Source organism: Gigantopelta aegis, chromosome 12 (assembly GCF_016097555.1).
Source record: "Gigantopelta aegis isolate Gae_Host chromosome 12, Gae_host_genome, whole genome shotgun sequence".
In the NCBI taxonomy this organism is placed as follows: Eukaryota; Metazoa; Mollusca; class Gastropoda; order Neomphalida; family Peltospiridae; genus Gigantopelta; species Gigantopelta aegis.
In genome coordinates this window covers 19,808,754-19,828,211 of record NC_054710.1, presented here as the reverse complement: position 1 = coordinate 19,828,211, position 19,458 = coordinate 19,808,754, and the positions used below count along the sequence as shown (strand labels likewise).

At 35.3% G+C, this 19,458-nt stretch overlaps 1 protein-coding gene across 1 annotated transcript in view; it reads right to left on the bottom strand.

Annotated features, from left to right (window-relative positions):
• The window catches only part of LOC121386401, a 130,111-nt gene that overhangs the window by 51,743 nt on the left and 58,910 nt on the right, over positions 1-19,458 (bottom strand). Inside the window, exon 10 of the mRNA XM_041517284.1 lies at positions 9,397-9,515. Within this exon, the coding sequence (XP_041373218.1) occupies positions 9,397-9,515 (119 nt within the window). The remainder of the gene's footprint in view (positions 1-9,396; positions 9,516-19,458) is intronic.

The window sequence follows — 19,458 nt, the reverse complement described above, 5'->3', positions numbered from 1 at the left end:
ACTACCTAGACACTAAAAATATGTATACTATCTCTATTACTTTATATATCTTTGTCAAATGACAAAAGATTTTTAAAAAGGTATATGCCCTTTCACTTCCTGTCATTTTCAAATGAACATAATTAATCCTGTTACCATGGTAACCAATGCAAAAAGAGGAACCGTTTCCCATATGAAATGTTTTAAATTAATTTATTTGAATACAAATCACTGTATAATGATGTAATAATAAGCTCCCAGCTGTTTACAAGAGATGGGTGAAAATTGTGAATTCTGTTACCACGGTAACCAATGGAAAACAGAAAATTTCAAAAAAACAACAATGTATAGTGACATAATTGTACTATGCCTGTAGAAAAGATATATGAAGCTTATTAATTCTGTTACCATGGTAACCAGTTCAAAACTATATGTTACCATGGTACCCAGATCAAAACTGTTACCATGGTAACCAATGCAAACTATTGGTTACCATGGTAAGGTATGTAAAACTGGAAACTATTTGCTGTATGCATGCAACTTTTGGGTCATACGGTCAAAAGTAAAGGACACCAGTAATCAATAATTTGAGGGTACTTGAAAACTCCACATCATAACTGCCGCAACTAGGTGGTTATGGGGTTTACCGGCCTCGGTGGCGTCGTGGCAGGCCATCGGTCTACAGGCTGGTAGGTACTGGGTTCGGATCCCAGTCGAGGCATGGGATTTTTAATCCAGATACCTACTCCAAACCCTGAGTGAGTGCTCCGCAAGGCTCAATGGGTAGGTGTAAACCACTTGCACCGACCAGTGATCCATAACTGGTTCAACAAAGGCCATGGTTTGTGCTATCCTGCCTGTGGGAAGCGCAAATAAAAGATCCCTTGCTGCCTGTCGTAAAGAAGAGTAGCCTATGTGGCGACAGCGGGTTTCCTCTAAAAACAGTGTCAGAATGACCATATGTTTGACATCCAATAGCCGATGATAAGATTAAAAATCAATGTGCTCTAGTGGCGTCGTTAAATAAAACAAACTTTACTTTTTTTTTATGGGGTTTGGAACCTTTTTTTAAGCAGCAGCTATCTTACTATAATCATTCTAAAAATTATTAAAACGTATCCATTAATTCCCAAGATTTTAGGGTACATAATTTTACCCTTCATACCCTCTGGCAGAAACCCTGAACACTGATATTAGAATAACAGAAATAGTAAAAAGGATTTTATGCATTTCCGTAATTTATTGTGACACAAGATACTTGCCATAGTGCTTCACACGGGCACAATTGTAAAAAAAAGGAGAAAAATGTCCATTCATTTAAAAAATGTTTTAAACCCAAAGAAACAAACATCAACATGTGAGACCTAATCAAAATTCAATATGTACCATATACATAATGTGTATCCAGTGTTGAACACTTATGCATGATACAAAATAGATCTAAACGGTCACCTGAGTAAATTGCTGACCACAACTACCAAACACATGGAGTGCGGAGCACCCATTTTCCTAGGGGGATTAAAATGACCGAATTCATGGTTTTGGGTTTTCCATGGGTGAGAGCAACTATCAAATAAATTTGGTTGGAAATGGTCTAGTATTTCTGAAAACATAATAGTTTAAATGCATTTGTCTATATGATAGATGGTTTAATGAATTTGTCTCCTACCTGAGGGGGGGGGGGGGGGGGGGGGCAGGGCACACGACATTAACGAAATTCGCAAAACTGATATTTGTATGGTATTCCTGGACACGATAATTGGCTTAATTTCCCCTATTTGTGCCCCACCTTTAGGAGAGGGGTAGAATGACCAAATTCACAAGGAAATGGGTCACGAATATGCAATTTCTATATAACTATTGTGATCTCCATCCCCACCTAGGGGACATTCACAAGTTATATACACTGGTCATCTATTTGCCTTTATATATTATTTGAATACTATCCAGGTATAGCATTTCGGGCAAATGAGCTGGCCTAAAACCTTTTAACCATGTATTTCCATCATTTTACTCTGACACAATATTAGTTGTAATCCATGTAAAAATATGTAGTGATTCATTTGCAACCCTATATAGCTGTTCATGGCTGTAACTAGGATTTAAACATGAACCAATGAGCATGGAAGGTGCAAGACACCATTTTGCAGTCATTTCAGGAAGGTTACATACTTAAAACATCAGTATCAATAAACTATTTTTCTATTATTTTAACAACACCCCCCCCCCCCCCCCCCCCCCACCCCAAATGCATTCCTCCCACACCAGGCGCGGGATGCAGCCCAGTGGTAAAGCACAGTTGGTTTGGGATTGATTCCCATCGGCGGGCTCACTGGGCTATTTCTCGTTCCAGCCAGTGCTCCATGACTGGTATATCAAAGGCTATGGTATGTACTATCCTGTCTTTGGGATGGTGTATATAAAAGATGCCTTGCTACTAATGAAAAATTGTTGGGGGTTTTCTCTCTAAGACTACTAGTATGTCAAAATTACCAAATGTTTGACATCCAATAGCCGATGATTAATAAGTGTGCTCTAGTGGTGTTGTTAAATAAAAAATAAAACACACACACACACACACCATTGCCTCTACCCGTTAGCCGAGACCCTGCTGTTTGGCAGTAAAGCTAATATGAATAATAATTGTTGTTATCTAGATTCAGGGATTTTCGTTCAACTCTGGCAGAAATGTGCCTGCATGCCCAACAAAAATGAGAGCCCGTACGCTTAGGCCTATGCCGTTTCATATTTAAATTTTTTTAAATTTTGGGCCCTGTCGCTTAGGCCCTTGGAGAAGGAGGTCAGAATGTGTTTATGTGTGGCACAAAATGTAGTTGGAACTGATTAAAAAAAATTTGAGAAGTCAAAAACATGAAACGCGTGACGCACAGTAGTCCGAGCGGACGTAGAAAATGTGCTCCCTACCGCAATAGGTCACACAAGTAAATGTTTAAAAACATTATTATCGGAATCATGAATTTATATTTGTGCAACTTCTTCTTACATGTTTATTGACGGAGTGAAAGAAGAAGAAATCACTGGCAGTTGGTCCCGCGAAGTATTGTATCTGGGTCAAGGGTCGATAATATAGGTCAACTACACTTCGAAGTTTTTGCGATTTTTCTTTGATATTTTTATCAACAATATAGGATCGTTTTATGATTTGTGATTATTACATCCAGAATACAACATTTTAATTGCATTAAATAATTTGTTTAACGATTTTTGAGACAAAAACAATGTTTCGGGTCGTTGCCTACACAACAGTGTCCGCCCTGCTAAAGTACGTGGAATGTTTTTCTTTTTAATTGTTATTTTAAATTTTTTAGTTATCACCGTATTTTTTAAATAAAAAACGTGATTACTTACTCTGAATCTATTGCAAACCATTATCCTACTGTAATTTTCACATTTTATATAGGTCCATATAGTTACCGCACAATTTTTTTGGGGGTGTTGCGTAACACGAAAAAGGACCGTGTCGATGTTCTAAAAAAACGGTCGATAACTGTCGCATGGAAAAAAAATTGGACCTCGCGGTATGGGTGTGTATACCCCCGACGCATCCACACTGATTGGTACCATACAGGCCTGATGTACTAATCATAAGCGTACGGGATCCCGTTTTGTTTTGTAGGGGTAGGAGAGGAAGAAGGGCAGGCTAATTTGTGCCCGAATTAAACGAAAATACCACCAACTAAAAAAACATTTATTAGTTTTAGCGTTATTGCCAACCAGCTATATATACTAGCCACCATTAATAACGCAATTTCCTTTTGTCAAAATAATATACGTTCCGGTTGGACTTCGTTGACGCTATTCGTCAATGTACATGGTACAGTGGTACACATTATTTCAGCAGCATGTAAAGGTCGACTTCCGGCCTGTTCCCAACATAAGGGGAACAACGCTAAAAATGCATTATCCGGTAAATCGCGCACACGCAACCACTTGGCGAAATAACACTTTGCACGTACATTTCCTGATACCCGGGCACACTCAGAACACGCGGGTGGCAATGAGTATCTCACTCCTACACGATGCCTCGGTTAAACAACGCCGATCGGAATCAAGCCATTGGCTTGTTGAATGCCGGAAACTCGCAATTGCGGGTAGCACAATGGTTCCACGTGCACCCGTCAACCATTAATCGGCTCCTCAACCGATATCAGACGACAGGGACCGTCAATGACCGCCGTCGTTCGGGCACACCACGCGTAACGACCAATAGACAGGACCGGAACATACGGTTGCGGCACCTGCGCAATCGGTTTTTGACAGCCGCAAGCACTGCCAGGACTGAAGTGGGAACCAGGGGACGACTCATCAGCGCCCGAACTGTCCGGAGACGTCTTGCCGCAGCACGACTGCATTGCCACCGACCCTACCGTGGCCTTATCCTCCTGCACAGACATCGTCAAGCAAGACTCTTATGGGCCAGGAATGGTGGGGCATTTGCGACCCAGGAGATGGCGAGATGTCATCTTCTCGGATGAATCGAGATTTAACGTGAGTGTCACGGACAGACGTCGTTGCATTTACCGCCGTCGTGGAGAACGTGTCGCGCAGGCCTGTGTTCTGGAGAGGGACTGCTACGGGGGCGGCGGAGTCATGGTTTGGGGCGCCATCAATGCTGACTTCCGGTCCGAACTCGTGGTGGTACAGGGAAACCTTAATGCGCAACACTACGTCGACAACATCCTGCGGCCGGTCCTCCTCCCATTGATGAGACGGCATGGCGGAAACAGGCTCGTCTTCCAGCAAGACAATGCTCGGCCGCACACTGCCAGGCGTACACAGGCGTTTCTTCGTGCCCACCATGTCACTGTGTTGGACTGGCCCCAACAGAGCACATGTGGGACGAGCTGGGACGTCATGTTCAAAACCAACCGAATCCACCACAGAACTTCGCTGAGCTGCAGCAGGCATTGCAGCATCACTGGGCAGCCATCCCACGACGTGTGGTGAGGCGCCTGTGCATGTCCATGCCTAGGAGGCTGCAGGCGTGCATCGCAGCACATGGAGGTCACACGAAAAAGTTTCATTTTTGTGGGATCTCGCATAATAAAATAAACCATGATCAATTCCGAGATTGCGTTTTTATTGCCGCCTAGTATATAATATAGGGTTTCAAACGAAGCACTACACAATTTTACATGGATATAATTACAACTAGTATTGTGGGAGAAATGTTGGAACTACTAGTACATGATGAAAAGGTTTCAGGCCAGCTCAATTTGCCCGAATGTCTCTGTCGTATTCGCCCAAATTTTAGATTTTGGTACTAATAAATTTATCAAAATACAATAGATACAACAGTGCAACACAACTACAGTTTACCTCATGATGATTAATTTATCTTTATAACATTTGCAGATATGTGTGCAGGGAATGGGTCAACCCCCCCCCCCCCCCCCCCCCCCTTTCCGGTCCCTGCTCGAGCGGATTTAAAAAAAAAAAAAAATCAATACATATTCCGGCGGAGCATTACAGAAATCCCCTATAAACTTCGCTCTCCAGACACCCCTACCTAAAATCCCAGCACACATGCCTGATTTGTAAAAGATTGTCATCCACCATACAACATTATTACATTACAAAACATTCACTGCTTATATACGCTTATTCATAAGTAACCACGTTGTAATTATTAATGAAAACAGTTAGCCGCACATGCAAGCAATGTGTACTACTGCTGTCAAATTGTATGGCGGGAAATGTGCTGTCACATGACCTGTTGTTTATAAATAGAAACAGGGAAATGGCGCTTTTCGACGACTGTTTATGCCGTCGGATTACAATTATTTGATTGTGTTTGTACCTTTTTTAGGCATTAAAAGTGATACTTTTTCTAATTTAATGCAACTGTCAGAATGTAGTTCATATATAATAGTATATTATGACAACTTTGTAGAGATAAAAGAAACCGCTACCAAAAAAACTAGAAACAATAACAAACAATAGCACGCGCCATTTGACGGGTCATTTTTGTTTTTAAAAAAACATATCATGTACAACAGCAATTTAGCAAATATTTGGATATGTCATTCTAAGACTATTTATTGACATTTTTTTACTTTGTTTTTGACAAAAATGTCAACAATTAATTTAGAATACGATTTTTAAATGAAAACAATGCAAAGTGACGTCATTGTGATGACGCTTGACGTGTATACACGTCAACGGCACGATAAGGGTTAACAATGAATTGCCCACATCCCGAAAAAAAGAAATAATGCAGAAACCATTTAACAATGTCTCGCCCAACTCCTAAAAACAGACAGGAAATAATGTAGAAACCATTTAAAAATGACTTGCCCACCTCTTGAAAACAGTAAATAATGTACAAGCCATTTAAGACTGACTTGCCCACGTCCTGATAACAGAAAATAATGTAGAAACTGTTTAACAATGACTTGCCCAACTACTAAAAAAACCCAAAAACAATTACTATAGAAAATATTTAAAAATTACTTGGCCAATTCCTTACAAAGCATTTAAAATGACTTGCCCCACTCCTAAAATTGAAAATAAAATAGAAACCATTTAACAATGACGTATTCAACTCCTAAAACAGAGCATAATGTGGAAACCGTTTAATAATGACTATGCAAGTTTCCAAAACAATGTTTGTCAAACTCATAAGCAGAAAATAATACAGAAACCATTTAGCAATGATACTGCCTAACATGTAAAACATAAAAGAATGTACAAACCACTGAACTTGCTTGATTTGTAAAAACCAAAAAAAAATAGTATCGATGTAACAATATGACTTTCATAACTGCTGAAAACAGATAATAATTAATATAGAAAACATTTAACCATGACTTGTCAAACTCCTGAATAATAATAAAAAACACTACTCTCCCTGTTTCTAATTCCTGACGCGTCTCTGAACCCTAGAGATATAATCACGTTAATATCTACCACACAAACAGAACATTCAACAAGTGTTATGATCCAGTGCCTGTTTCTAATTCCTGACGCGTCTCTGAACCCTAGAGATATAATCACGTTAATACCTACCACACAAACAGAACATTCAATAAGTGTTATGATCCAGTGCCTGTTTCTAATTCCTGACGCGTCTCTGAACCCTAGAGATATAATCACGTTAATACCTACCACACAAACAGAACATTCAACAAGTGTTATGATCCAGTGCCTGTTTCTAATTCCTGACGCGTCTCTGAACCCTAGAGATATAATCACGTTAATACCTACCACACAAACAAAACATTCAACAAGTGTTATGATCCAGTGCCTGTTTCTAATTCCTGATGCGTCTCTGAACCCTAGAGATATAATCACGTTAATACCTACCACACAAACAGAACATTCAACAAGTGTTATGATCCAGTGCCTGTTTCTAATTCCTGACGCGTCTCTGAACCCTAGAGATATAATCACGTTAATACCTACCACACAAACAGAACATTCAACAAGTGTTATGATCCAGTGCCTGTTTCTAATTCCTGACGCGTCTCTGAACCCTAGAGATATAATCACGTTAATACCTACCACACAAACAAAACATTCAACAAGTGTTATGATCCAGTGCCTGTTTCTAATTCCTGACGCGTCTCTGAACCCTAGAGATATAATCACGTTAATACCTACCACACAAACAAAACACTCAACAAGTGTTATGATCCAGTGCCTGTTTCTAATTCGTGACGCGTCTCTGAACCCTAGAGATATAATCACGTTAATACCTACCACACAAACAAAACACTCAACAAGTGTTATGATCCAGTGCCTGTTTCTAATTCGTGACGCGTCTCTGAACCCTAGAGATATAATCACGTTAATACCTACCACACAAACAAAACATTCAACAAGTGTTATGATCCAGTGCCTGTTTCTAATTCGTGACGCGTCTCTGAACCCTAGAGATATTATCATGTTAATACCTACCACACAAACAAAACACTCAACAAGTGTTATGATCCAGTGCCGGTTTAATCGTTTAGTTCATTTAAAAAAAAAAAATAATAATAAAAAAAATAAAAATCAAATTTGGACAATGTTACTTACCGTATATCTTCGCCTGTAAGTCGATCTCGGCTATAAGTCGAGTCCCTAATTTCAAGCCCTGAAAACGTATTTTTTTATTGACCCGTTTATAAGTCGACCCATGAAAAACTACTTATAAATATTGAAATATTTCTTATTTTCAGCACATGAGAACAATAATATTTGAACAAAAGAAAATTATTTTACAAACTTCGGTTTTCACGTTTTGTACATCGCAATATGATCAGACTATTCCAATCAAACTATCATTATTACATAGCATCTAAACGAAATATTCCCTTAGTAGAGAGTGAAAGCTGTTTGACTGTTACTGTATAGTACTGTACAGATGGTTTTGTGCACAGACAACGACTTTATTTATAAACACTGACTACGATAAAACTAAAAGTATCACGTTTTGCTGCCATATTAATACATGTAAGGAGGATAACTCTGGAAAGTACACTGGTTTTTGTACCAAATGATGTGTGTCCCTATTGCTCTAGATAGTGAACTGCAGAGATCAGTCTATTTTAAGGGAAAGCTCAGTAATATTCATGAAGTTAATCACCGCCAAAACATTGTTTGAACAACCATTAATGCCAGTGACCAGATTTCAAAATAAACTCAGGCAACAGGTAGTTAGTATTGTTTACATTTTTACTATTAGTGATGACTGTTAATTTAACTAAGTGGACTGTTGTCTTGGCATGTGAGTGAGATCGTACGCCTTTTCGCATAACCAAAACCGTTCTAATGCCCAAAAAAATAGGGTATAAAAAATAAATGTGTCAAATTAACATATTTGAGTATAAATACATGGCATACTTCAACAATAAAACTTGTAAAATAATCCCCAAAACAGTAATATTTTTTGTTGAAATTTTTTTACCCTCTTATAAGTCGACCCCCCAAGTTGTAAAATAATTTTTGGGTGAAAAAAATTCGACTTATAGGCGAAGATATACGGTATTTGGATTTTACTAAATTTTAAGAACGCTATTTTATGATTTACAAAAAAGTATTTATTGTATGTCATAGAAAAATATGGTCAACATTGATAAAAAAAAAGTACAATATTCAAATTGATCAAAAGTTTAATATTAAGCCAATCCTACAACTTAAGTTATCTTTTGTCAGTGTTTGATATGGTGACCTCATTTAGTGTTTTGTCACCAATATGTCACTTGGATTTTGATAAATTTTAAGAACGCTACAATTTTATGATTTACAAAAATATATTTATTGAATGTCATAGATAATTATGGTTTTACAGATTTTATGTTTAAAGGATTCAACACTATTATAGGTTAAAAATGTCTAATAAATAATAAATAATTATAATAATAAAAATCAAAAATCAATATAAATACATGTTAATATAATAATTATACAAACCATGATTTTCCATTTGCATTCCGGCAATGGGGTGGTACATTCACCAACTACTGCAATGTGGTAGCCATCAGAATCATTCTTCTGAGAGGGCAGTTCATTCCTAGTCACGTTGAAGATGGCTACAGAAAATAAAATAAGCCAATTAAACAATCAGACCAGACAGCTCGTATTTTTTATTTTTTTTTGTCACTAGTAGGTGATAATTCGTAGAGACTTTCTAATCTAGAATGTTAAATTTCTAATTAAAATGTTAAAACTTAATAAGAATTCAAAATTTTGGAACTTACAAAACATTTCACTATTACTATTAGTCCGTGTTGACTGCCCCAGAAGATCCTAGAACAAAGCTTTACAACCATCTGATCAAAACTCTGGGAGAATAATGAATATACTTTCAAATTTGCAATTTAAATTAAGAATATAATATTAAAAATTCCAAAATATCTCTATAGTAGACTACTAGTTTGTGAAGGCTGCTCCTGCATATAATTCCACCGAGTTTGAGAAGTATCAAATTAAAACTCTAAGAGAGAATATCATTTTCATTTTTCAATATTAAAGGTCTATTTTAAAAATTTCAAAATATCTCTCTATTAATGTGTGAAGACAGCCTTTGAGAATCATGGTATTGAGTTTTAAACTATCCAGTTAATAATCAGAATAGACTATCCAGTCAATAATCTAGTCTGTATCTGAAATCTAGTAATCTAGATAAATATTTCTGTTTCTGTAAAACTATATTTTATATTTATTTTTTTATTATTTGTCTATTTAATATTTATGGCTTATGTTCAATGGCTTTATCCTGTACGATTCCTTGATTTGAAAACAATTATATGCCATATTAGAATTAAGATGCAATTTCTAAACAAGCGTTATAGTTCATTGGTGTTTTATTAAATGATTGCATTTTGTGAAAACACAACCATTCAAAGTTGAGACATGACACAATGGAAATATGACATGAAAATACTGGCCATTATAATTAAATTGTGTATGTTAAATAGGTAACGTGCAATGATAGAAATAAGAAAAAACCCACTTGTCCACTGGATAAGTATACCACAAAGTCTACTTGTCCGCCAACATTTCCACTTGTCCATCTATGTAGGACAGGAAATGGATGCAGAAGGAAAAGTTAAAGCTCTGGGCTTTTCTTTTTAAACCAATTCGCTTGTTACTCTTCACTTCAAATTGCATGTAAGTTCGTGACTCGGGTGACTACAACACATTGTAGATTTATTTACAGTCGGGATAGTTTCAGCGTAAAAAAAAAGTCATTAAAAAATTAGTGTTTTTGTTTAGGATTCAATGAAAACCAGTTAAATTGTTCTCGAGCACATTCCCTTCAGAACACGACACTGGTTTTTAACTTTCACTTTCAGATGAATGCCTGGAAATAATTGTTTGGCGGTGCTTATCGCAATGACCTGTCATACATGAAAATATGCCGGTCACCAAATGTTAAAATAATGTTACTGTTGTCCTTTATTAATCAGGTATTGTTACATATACTAGTACGTACAAGTTTACATGATGCTGTAAAGCTCTAAACAATACCCTAAATCCATGGGCCAAATTGGGCTCAAGTAAGTTCAATCCATGGGTATCCAGTTTACAGGGGATTGAGGTAAAGGTCTTTATTGTATTCTGTTTACTATTAGATATTGAACAAGTAATAAAACTGTTATATAACCACTACACTCAAATGTGGATAAAATGGTGCAATTTAAAAGTAATAAAACTGTTATATAACCACGACACTCAAATGTGGATAAAATGGTGCAATTTAAAAGTAATAAAACTGTTATATAACCACGACACTCAAATGTGGATAAAATGGTGCAATTTAAAAGTAATAAAACTGTTATATAACCACGACACTCAAATGTGGATAAAATGGTGCAATTTAAAAGTAATAAAACTGTTATATAACCACGACACTCAAATGTGGATAAAATGGTGCAATTTAAAAGTAATAAAACTGTTATATAACCACGACACTCAAATGTGGATAAAATGGTGCAATTTAAAAGTAATAAAACTGTTATATAACCACGACACTCAAATGTGGATAAAATGGTGCAATTTAAAAGTAATAAAACTGTTATATAACCACGACACTCAAATGTGGATAAAATGGTGCAATTTAAAAGTAATAAAACTGTTATATAACCACGACACTCAAATGTGGATAAAATGGTGCAATTTAAAAGTAATAAAACTGTTATATAACCACGACACTCAAATGTGGATAAAATGGTGCAATTTAAAAGTAATAAAACTGTTATATAACCACGACACTCAAATGTGGATAAAATGGTGCAATTTAAAAGTAATAAAACTGTTATATAACCACGACACTCAAATGTGGATAAAATGGTGCAATTTAAAAGTAATAAAACTGTTATATAACCACGACACTCAAATGTGGATAAAATGGTGCAATTTAAAAGTAATAAAACTGTTATATAACCACGACACTCAAATGTGGATAAAATGGTGCAATTTAAAAGTAATAAAACTGTTATATAACCACGACACTCAAATGTGGATAAAATGGTGCAATTTAAAAGTAATAAAACTGTTATATAACCACGACACTCAAATGTGGATAAAATGGTGCAATTTAAAAGTAATAAAACTGTTATATAACCACGACACTCAAATGTGGATAAAATGGTGCAATTTAAAAGTAATAAAACTGTTATATAACCACGACACTCAAATGTGGATAAAATGGTGCAATTTAAAAGTAATAAAACTGTTATATAACCACGACACTCAAATGTGGATAAAATGGTGCAATTTAAAAGTAATAAAACTGTTATATAACCACGACACTCAAATGTGGATAAAATGGTGCAATTTAAAAGTAATAAAACTGTTATATAACCACGACACTCAAATGTGGATAAAATGGTGCAATTTAAAAGTAATAAAACTGTTATATAACCACTACACTCAAATGTGGATAAAATGGTGCAATTTAAAAGTAATAAAACTGTTATATAACCACTACACTCAAATGTGGATAAAACGATGCAATTTAAAAGTAATAAAACTGTTATATAACCACTACACTCAAATGTGGATAAAACGATGCAATTTAAAAGTAATAAAACTGTTATATAACCACTACACTCAAATGTGGATAAAACGATGCAATTTAAAAGTAATAAAACTGTTATATAACCACTACACTCAAATGTGGATAAAACGATGCAATTTAAAAGTAATAAAACTGTTATATAACCACTACACTCAAATGTGGATAAAACGATGCAATTTAAAAGTAATAAAACTGTTATATAACCACTACACTCAAATGTGGATAAAACGATGCAATTTAAAAGTAATAAAACTGTTATATAACCACTACACTCAAATGTGGATAAAACGATGCAATTTAAAAGTAATAAAACTGTTATATAACCACTACACTCAAATGTGGATAAAACGATGCAATTTAAAAGTAATAAAACTGTTATATAACCACTACACTCAAATGTGGATAAAACGATGCAATTTAAAAGTAATAAAACTGTTATATAACCACTACACTCAAATGTGGATAAAACGATGCAATTTAAAAGTAATAAAACTGTTATATAACCACTACACTCAAATGTGGATAAAATGATGCAATTTAAAAACACTTAGCTTGGGATGTGGGTGTGCGTTTTCATCAAACAATTTGACATTTTATCGGCCTTTTGACATGATGGAAATTAATTTGAAAATGAAATAGTCGATATCTTTCCACGCATCAAAGCCAAAAAATATATTTTGTTAAATATACGTTAAAAACTTAACGACTAAAAAATAAAATTCATGATTGTCCGGTCACTGCAAAAAGGCCTACAAGATGTAAACGAATTTCAATCACGTTCGCAACTCAAATAATTTTACAATAACAAAGCTAGTGATAAACATAATGAATAAGGTGTACTTTACTTACTTCAAAATAAACATTTCCATTAACTTTTGTTGCTCGACATTTGTCAAAACACGCAACACAACCTGAAGTGAAGGTACAGTAGTAACAACTAACCCGGAGTCTCGTCCAAGGTAATATTCTGCCATAAATGATGACTTCTACCTACGGGACCGTGTGGTTTCAGAGATACAATTTACACTAAATAAATACAATGTAACTAGATGTTCAAGAGCAACGTCCTGAGTGTGCTGCTGTATGCAACGGAATCACGGAAGGTCGCCAAAGGCATCTGTCAGATGCTGGAAGTTTTACAGAACAAGTGCCTCAGGTGGATTCTGCGCATCTACTGGCCAAACAAGGAACTCCAAGAAAGGACAGGCATGTAGCCCATCTCTCTCGAGGTTAAACTCTCTCGGGTGGAGTTGGGGCCAGGTAACGAAGCTTGCAACGGACAACATCGGCGTTCTTTGGTGTCGGCCTTATGTGTGACCGCACACGAAGAGGATTAAGTAAGTTGGTCATAGAGCCATCCGCAACACATAAGGCGTCCTCTGGTCTATTAATAGACAACACAGAAATATTTATTCTTCATATTAAGTTGGTGATTACCAAAGCTTGGCAAATGACACATTTGTACCGAGCAATGTCCATGGCTAGACGCTTATTTAGGCCCGTAGGAACGATATCTGGAGTGGGAGATGGACACAACCTCTATGGTGAGGAGACAAGCCATATATATTTTTAATTATTTATATAAAACGGGTCTGTTATTTTCAGAATTGTTTTGGTAACAAATCAACAAGAAACCACGTGATCGGGCTTATCCCGCCTTTTTACGGATCGTAATTTTGTTTTGTCAACCAAAATTATTTTTTTAAGTAACTTATTTAATCAAATTTACTGCAGATATATACGTAAATATAACTTATACCTAAATAATAAAATAATAAATTTTAAGCAATATGGTTTTTTTAAAATCTTAGATTAACCGTCTAACAGGTTTTCGTTTTATCACATTATCGATAATGTAATCAGTAATTTACAAAAATCAAAGGTAAGCTCATTTTCACAGTTATGGGTACACAGACAATTATTTCCTTTTAACTAAAACGACAAAACAATCAACTCCCCCCCCCCCCTGGCCATTTAAAAAAAAAATACAAATGAAAGGATATAATTGTCGATCAAATATTATTCATGTCATCCGAAACGTTCCAGTGGGGAATTCGGAACTCCATGGTATTCCGAATATTCACGAGCTAAGAATGCCTACTGTTATCAATCCCATGTTTGGCCAACTCTCTGGACCACGATATTTGTAAAACATTTTTCGGGGAGACCCAAGGAGACCTGGAGAAGATCGGTGGAGTGGGAGATGAAGGCTCTCGGGTGGAGTTGGGGCCAGGTAACGAAGCTTGCAACGGACAACATCGGCGTTCTTTGGTGTCGGCCTTATGTGTGACCGCACACGAAGAGGATTAAGTAAGTTGGTCATAGAGCCATCCGCAACACATAGGGCGTCCTCTGGTCTATTAATAGACAACACAGAAATATTTATTCTTCATATTAAGTTGGTGATTACCAAAGCTTGGCAAATGACACATTTGTACCGAGCAATGTCCATGGCTAGACGCTTATTTAGGCCCGTAGGAACGATATCTGGAGTGGGAGATGGACACAACCTCTATGGTGAGGAGACAAGCCATATATATTTTTAATTATTTATATAAAACGGGTCTGTTATTTTCAGAATTGTTTTGGTAACAAATCAACAAGAAACCACGTGATCGGGCTTATCCCGCCTTTTTACGGATCGTAATTTTGTTTTGTCATACAAAATTATTTTTTTAAGTAACTTATTTAATAAAATTTACTGCAGATATATACGTAAATATAACTTATACCTAAATAATAAAATAATAAATTTTAAGCAATATGGTTTTTTTAAAATCTTAGATTAACCGTCTAACAGGTTTTCGTTTTATCACATTATCGATAATGTAATCAGTAATTTACAAAAATCAAAGGTAAGCTCATTTTCAGAGTTATGGGTACACAGACAATTATTTCCTTTTAAACTAAAACGACAAAACAATAAACTTCCCCCCCCCCCCCCCCTTTTTAAAAAAATACAAATGGTTCGCATATAATTTGTCGATCAAATATTATTCATGTCATCCGAAACGTTCCGAGTGGGGAATTCGGAACTCCATGGTATTCCGAATATTCACGAGCTAAGACCATTAGGCCTATGTTATCAAAACCATGCTGGAGTGTCGTTAAACATCCATTCATTCATTCATTCATTGTTCATATTTAGGTATGGAATTTACATGTAACTCAGTTGGTTGAGTGTTCGCTTAATGTGCTTGCGTCACAGAATCGAATCACCTCTGTGGATCCATTCAGCTGATTGGTTTTCTCTCTCATTCCAACCAGTGCACCACAAATGGTCAAAGGCTGAGGTATGTGTTTTCCTGTCTGTGGGAAAGTGCATATAAAAAATCCCAAATGTTTGACATCCAATAGCCGATGATTAATCAATGTGCTCCAGTGTTGTATAACAACTACCTCTTTATAAACACAGATATACTTCAGAACAGAGTTGCAAATGACCACTGAAACGCATCTCCTATGGCAAGTACTATACTTTTTTTTTGTTTTAATAAATTTTGGTTTACTAAAAAATTCCACAGGCAAGTCATATAGTTAATAAAAGTGTGGACCTAAACTATTTATTTTACTTCTAATTATTTAATTTTAAGAGCACAGTGCGCCTAGCTCAGAATGTTAACTTCGATTTAAAGTTTAAAAAATTTTTTTTTTAAATTCTGAAATGTGTCTTCACGGCAGAAGATCAGTTAAATGTTCACCTAGTTTCAGAACAATCCAGTTAAAATTCTAGGAGAAGAACGTTATATGTTGAATAGGTATTGTGGTTACTATAATGCATGTTTTGATAATTATAAAAACTGAAAGTGTGTTCTTTATTCTGTTAACTTGCTTGACTAAATAAACGTGCACTCGCACCTCTGACAATCATGTCCTGTCGACTTAACGCATGGTGGCTGCAGTTAACTTAAAATGGCTGCCGTAGTTTTCTAATGACTCTGAACCACTGAATATTCACTGTCACTCTTATTATGTTTTGTGTTGTGTAAAAAACACAAATCTCACGTCGAAATATCGATGTGTATACTGTGCGAGAAAAAAAGACACCACACGTTTACTGTGAAACTGTTTTAGCTGTCTTGAAACGATCAGACTGCTTAAGGATTCGATTCTGATAATCCTCCACTTTCACTACCAATGCTTCAAACTAAACCATCAGGTCCACTTGTTCTGTCGGCTGATAATCAAAACGAACAAAAATTATTATACATCTATGTAACGGGGAATAAATATTTGGCCGTTTGTATATAAATAACATATTTTATCTATTACTATTAATATTTATTTTAGGATACTATTTATTTTATTATAGGATATTCTCAATCTGCGTTGAGAATATCATATTGGTGCATTAGACAAAGCCTTTTATGGTTGTTTCCCGCCATACCAGCTAGAGAAGAGCCATCGGTTGGTTCTATCCAATGGCTGTGTATTTGGTGTCACGTTATCGTGAGTCAGGTCCGTGCAGCGCTGAGTGTAGACAAACACAGTACACGTTACATACTTACGACTTGCATTTTCCTTTTCCTGATTCTTTCGTTATCTTCAGACTTTGTTTTGGCACTTACAGGTTTGACTAATATGCATGTATTAATTAATTTATTTATTTATTTATTATTTGTTTTGTTTTTGTTTTTTTATTAGCCCAGAAATGTCAATAGTGTCAGGGATGGGGCCCTGAATCACTATGTTACAGATAATGTTGAACATAAATAACATTAAATATATATATAATACATGATGAGTATTTTCAGACTAAATATGTTCAGATTGATTGTACATTTTTCCATATATATAGAGAGAGAGAGAGAGAGAGAGAGAGAGAGAGAGAGAGAGAGAGAGAGAGAGAGAGACAGAGACAGAGAGACAGAGACAGAGAGACACATGAAGTAAAACAGGACAGCAAGACAGTTTTAACATTAAAAAAGCATACATGCACATACACACACATACACCAGTACGCAACATAGCTTGATAACAAATGTATACATGTGATTAGTTTCCTATCAGTTGCATATTAGTTTGTTAATGTTCTGCGATACTGCGGGAAGTAGATGTTTTATTAAATTACTATATATTACATGTTGCTGGAGACGAGAGGATTTAAATAATAATAATAATAATAATAGTACAAAAATTATTATATTAAAGGGACATTCCTGAGCCCGCTACATTGCAAGATGTTTCCGACCAACAAAATATTTCCACAATTAAACCTACATATCAGACATACCCTCCTGCTCAGAACATCAGTGTCCGTACATCCAACGTGCTCCTGGTCGTCCTGATATTTGTCAGAAGCCCAAACTGGATTTTGTCTTCAAATAATTTCATACGTACGAAAAAATAATATTTTAGGAAATAAAATGAAATTTACCTAGTACAAATATTAGAACGATCAGAAACACGTCCAATATACAGCCACTAATACTCCACGCAGAAAAATACATCTGACATGCAACTACAATCGCTAAAAAATCTCCTCTAGTCGATAGCATCCTAAACACTGCAGCAAACTCAGGAATGTCCCTTTAAATATGTTCAACTAATGAATGATACAGCGACCACTTGGTAAAAAAATTGTTAAGACTATTCTTACTAAAATATACATGTTTTTCTATAGAGTATCTTTGTTTAATTTTTTTTTTAAATGGAATGAAATACTTAGCTAGAAGTAGCAAGAGATCAAAAATATTATCTGTGTTAATGTTGTCTTTAAATCCAAATATGACTAGTTCGAGAGACAGTTTTATGTTACATAAATGATTACAGTACTTCGATAACCAGTTTAAAAACGAATTCCAAAACGTTTGAACAAAGTTACATTCCCCAAAAAGATGTTCTACTGTTTCTTTATTTACATTACAAAAGGTACATGTTTCAGTATCAGCAAGTTTTAGCCTGAAGGCAAAAATATTTGTTGTTAGTATTCTGTGTAATATTCTATATTGGAACCATCTTAATTTTACTTCTTGTGTGGTGAGAAATGGTTTCAAATAAATAATGGGCCAGATAAGATCAGTACTAAAACAATTTTGCCATTTTGCCATAGCAGTATTTGGTACATCTGAATATGTTAATGTGTAATAGTATAATTTTGATCCTTTTCTAATGGAACAAAGTTTTCTTTGGACAGGCGAATCGTCTAAAGGAATATTTGTCTCTACTTTACTAATTTTAGTTTTTTTAAGGTATACCTTGAGTGAATTAATGACTCCCTGATAATCTAAAAAAGACACATGTAAGTCATAAATATAATTAAATTCAGTTAATGTAAAGAATTCTCCACGATCATTAACTAGGTTGCATATTTGAGAGATGCCTTTTTCGAGCCAAATACAGGAATATTACATAGTTGGGGAAAACATACCAATAAAAGAGGTTTCCATTTTGAATCATTACTTTCCAGTTTTCGTAACCAAGTAATTTTCAAAGCTTTAACATATTTAAATATATCTATCATGCCTTCCTCTTTAATAGATTTACACATGGTATTTCTTTTAATTCTATCCGGCTTTTGGTTCCATACAAACTTAAATAATATTTTATTTAATTCACGCATAAAATATTCAGAGGGATTAGGTAGTGTTAAAAGTAAGTAGCTGAGTTTAAATATTAATAAGGATTTTATTATAGCTATTCTACCAAGTGGTGTGATAATTCTTTGTATCCAATTATTTATTACTTGTTTAATTTCAAACAGTTTAGAATTATAGTTAAGTTTAGTCATTTCAGCTAGATCAGTACTAAAGGTAATGCCAAGTGCTTTAAAAGTGGAAGGATATTTTTGAAGGAATGTATTATGCCAGTAACTTGGCATAGTTATGTAATATGAAATATGTAATTTATTTTTATGATTAAGTCGAGGTTGTTAATTATTATTACTGTCAGTGTATTTATCGTTTGAAATTATTTTTACAGAACCACGCGTTTGGTGTGATGGAGAGAAT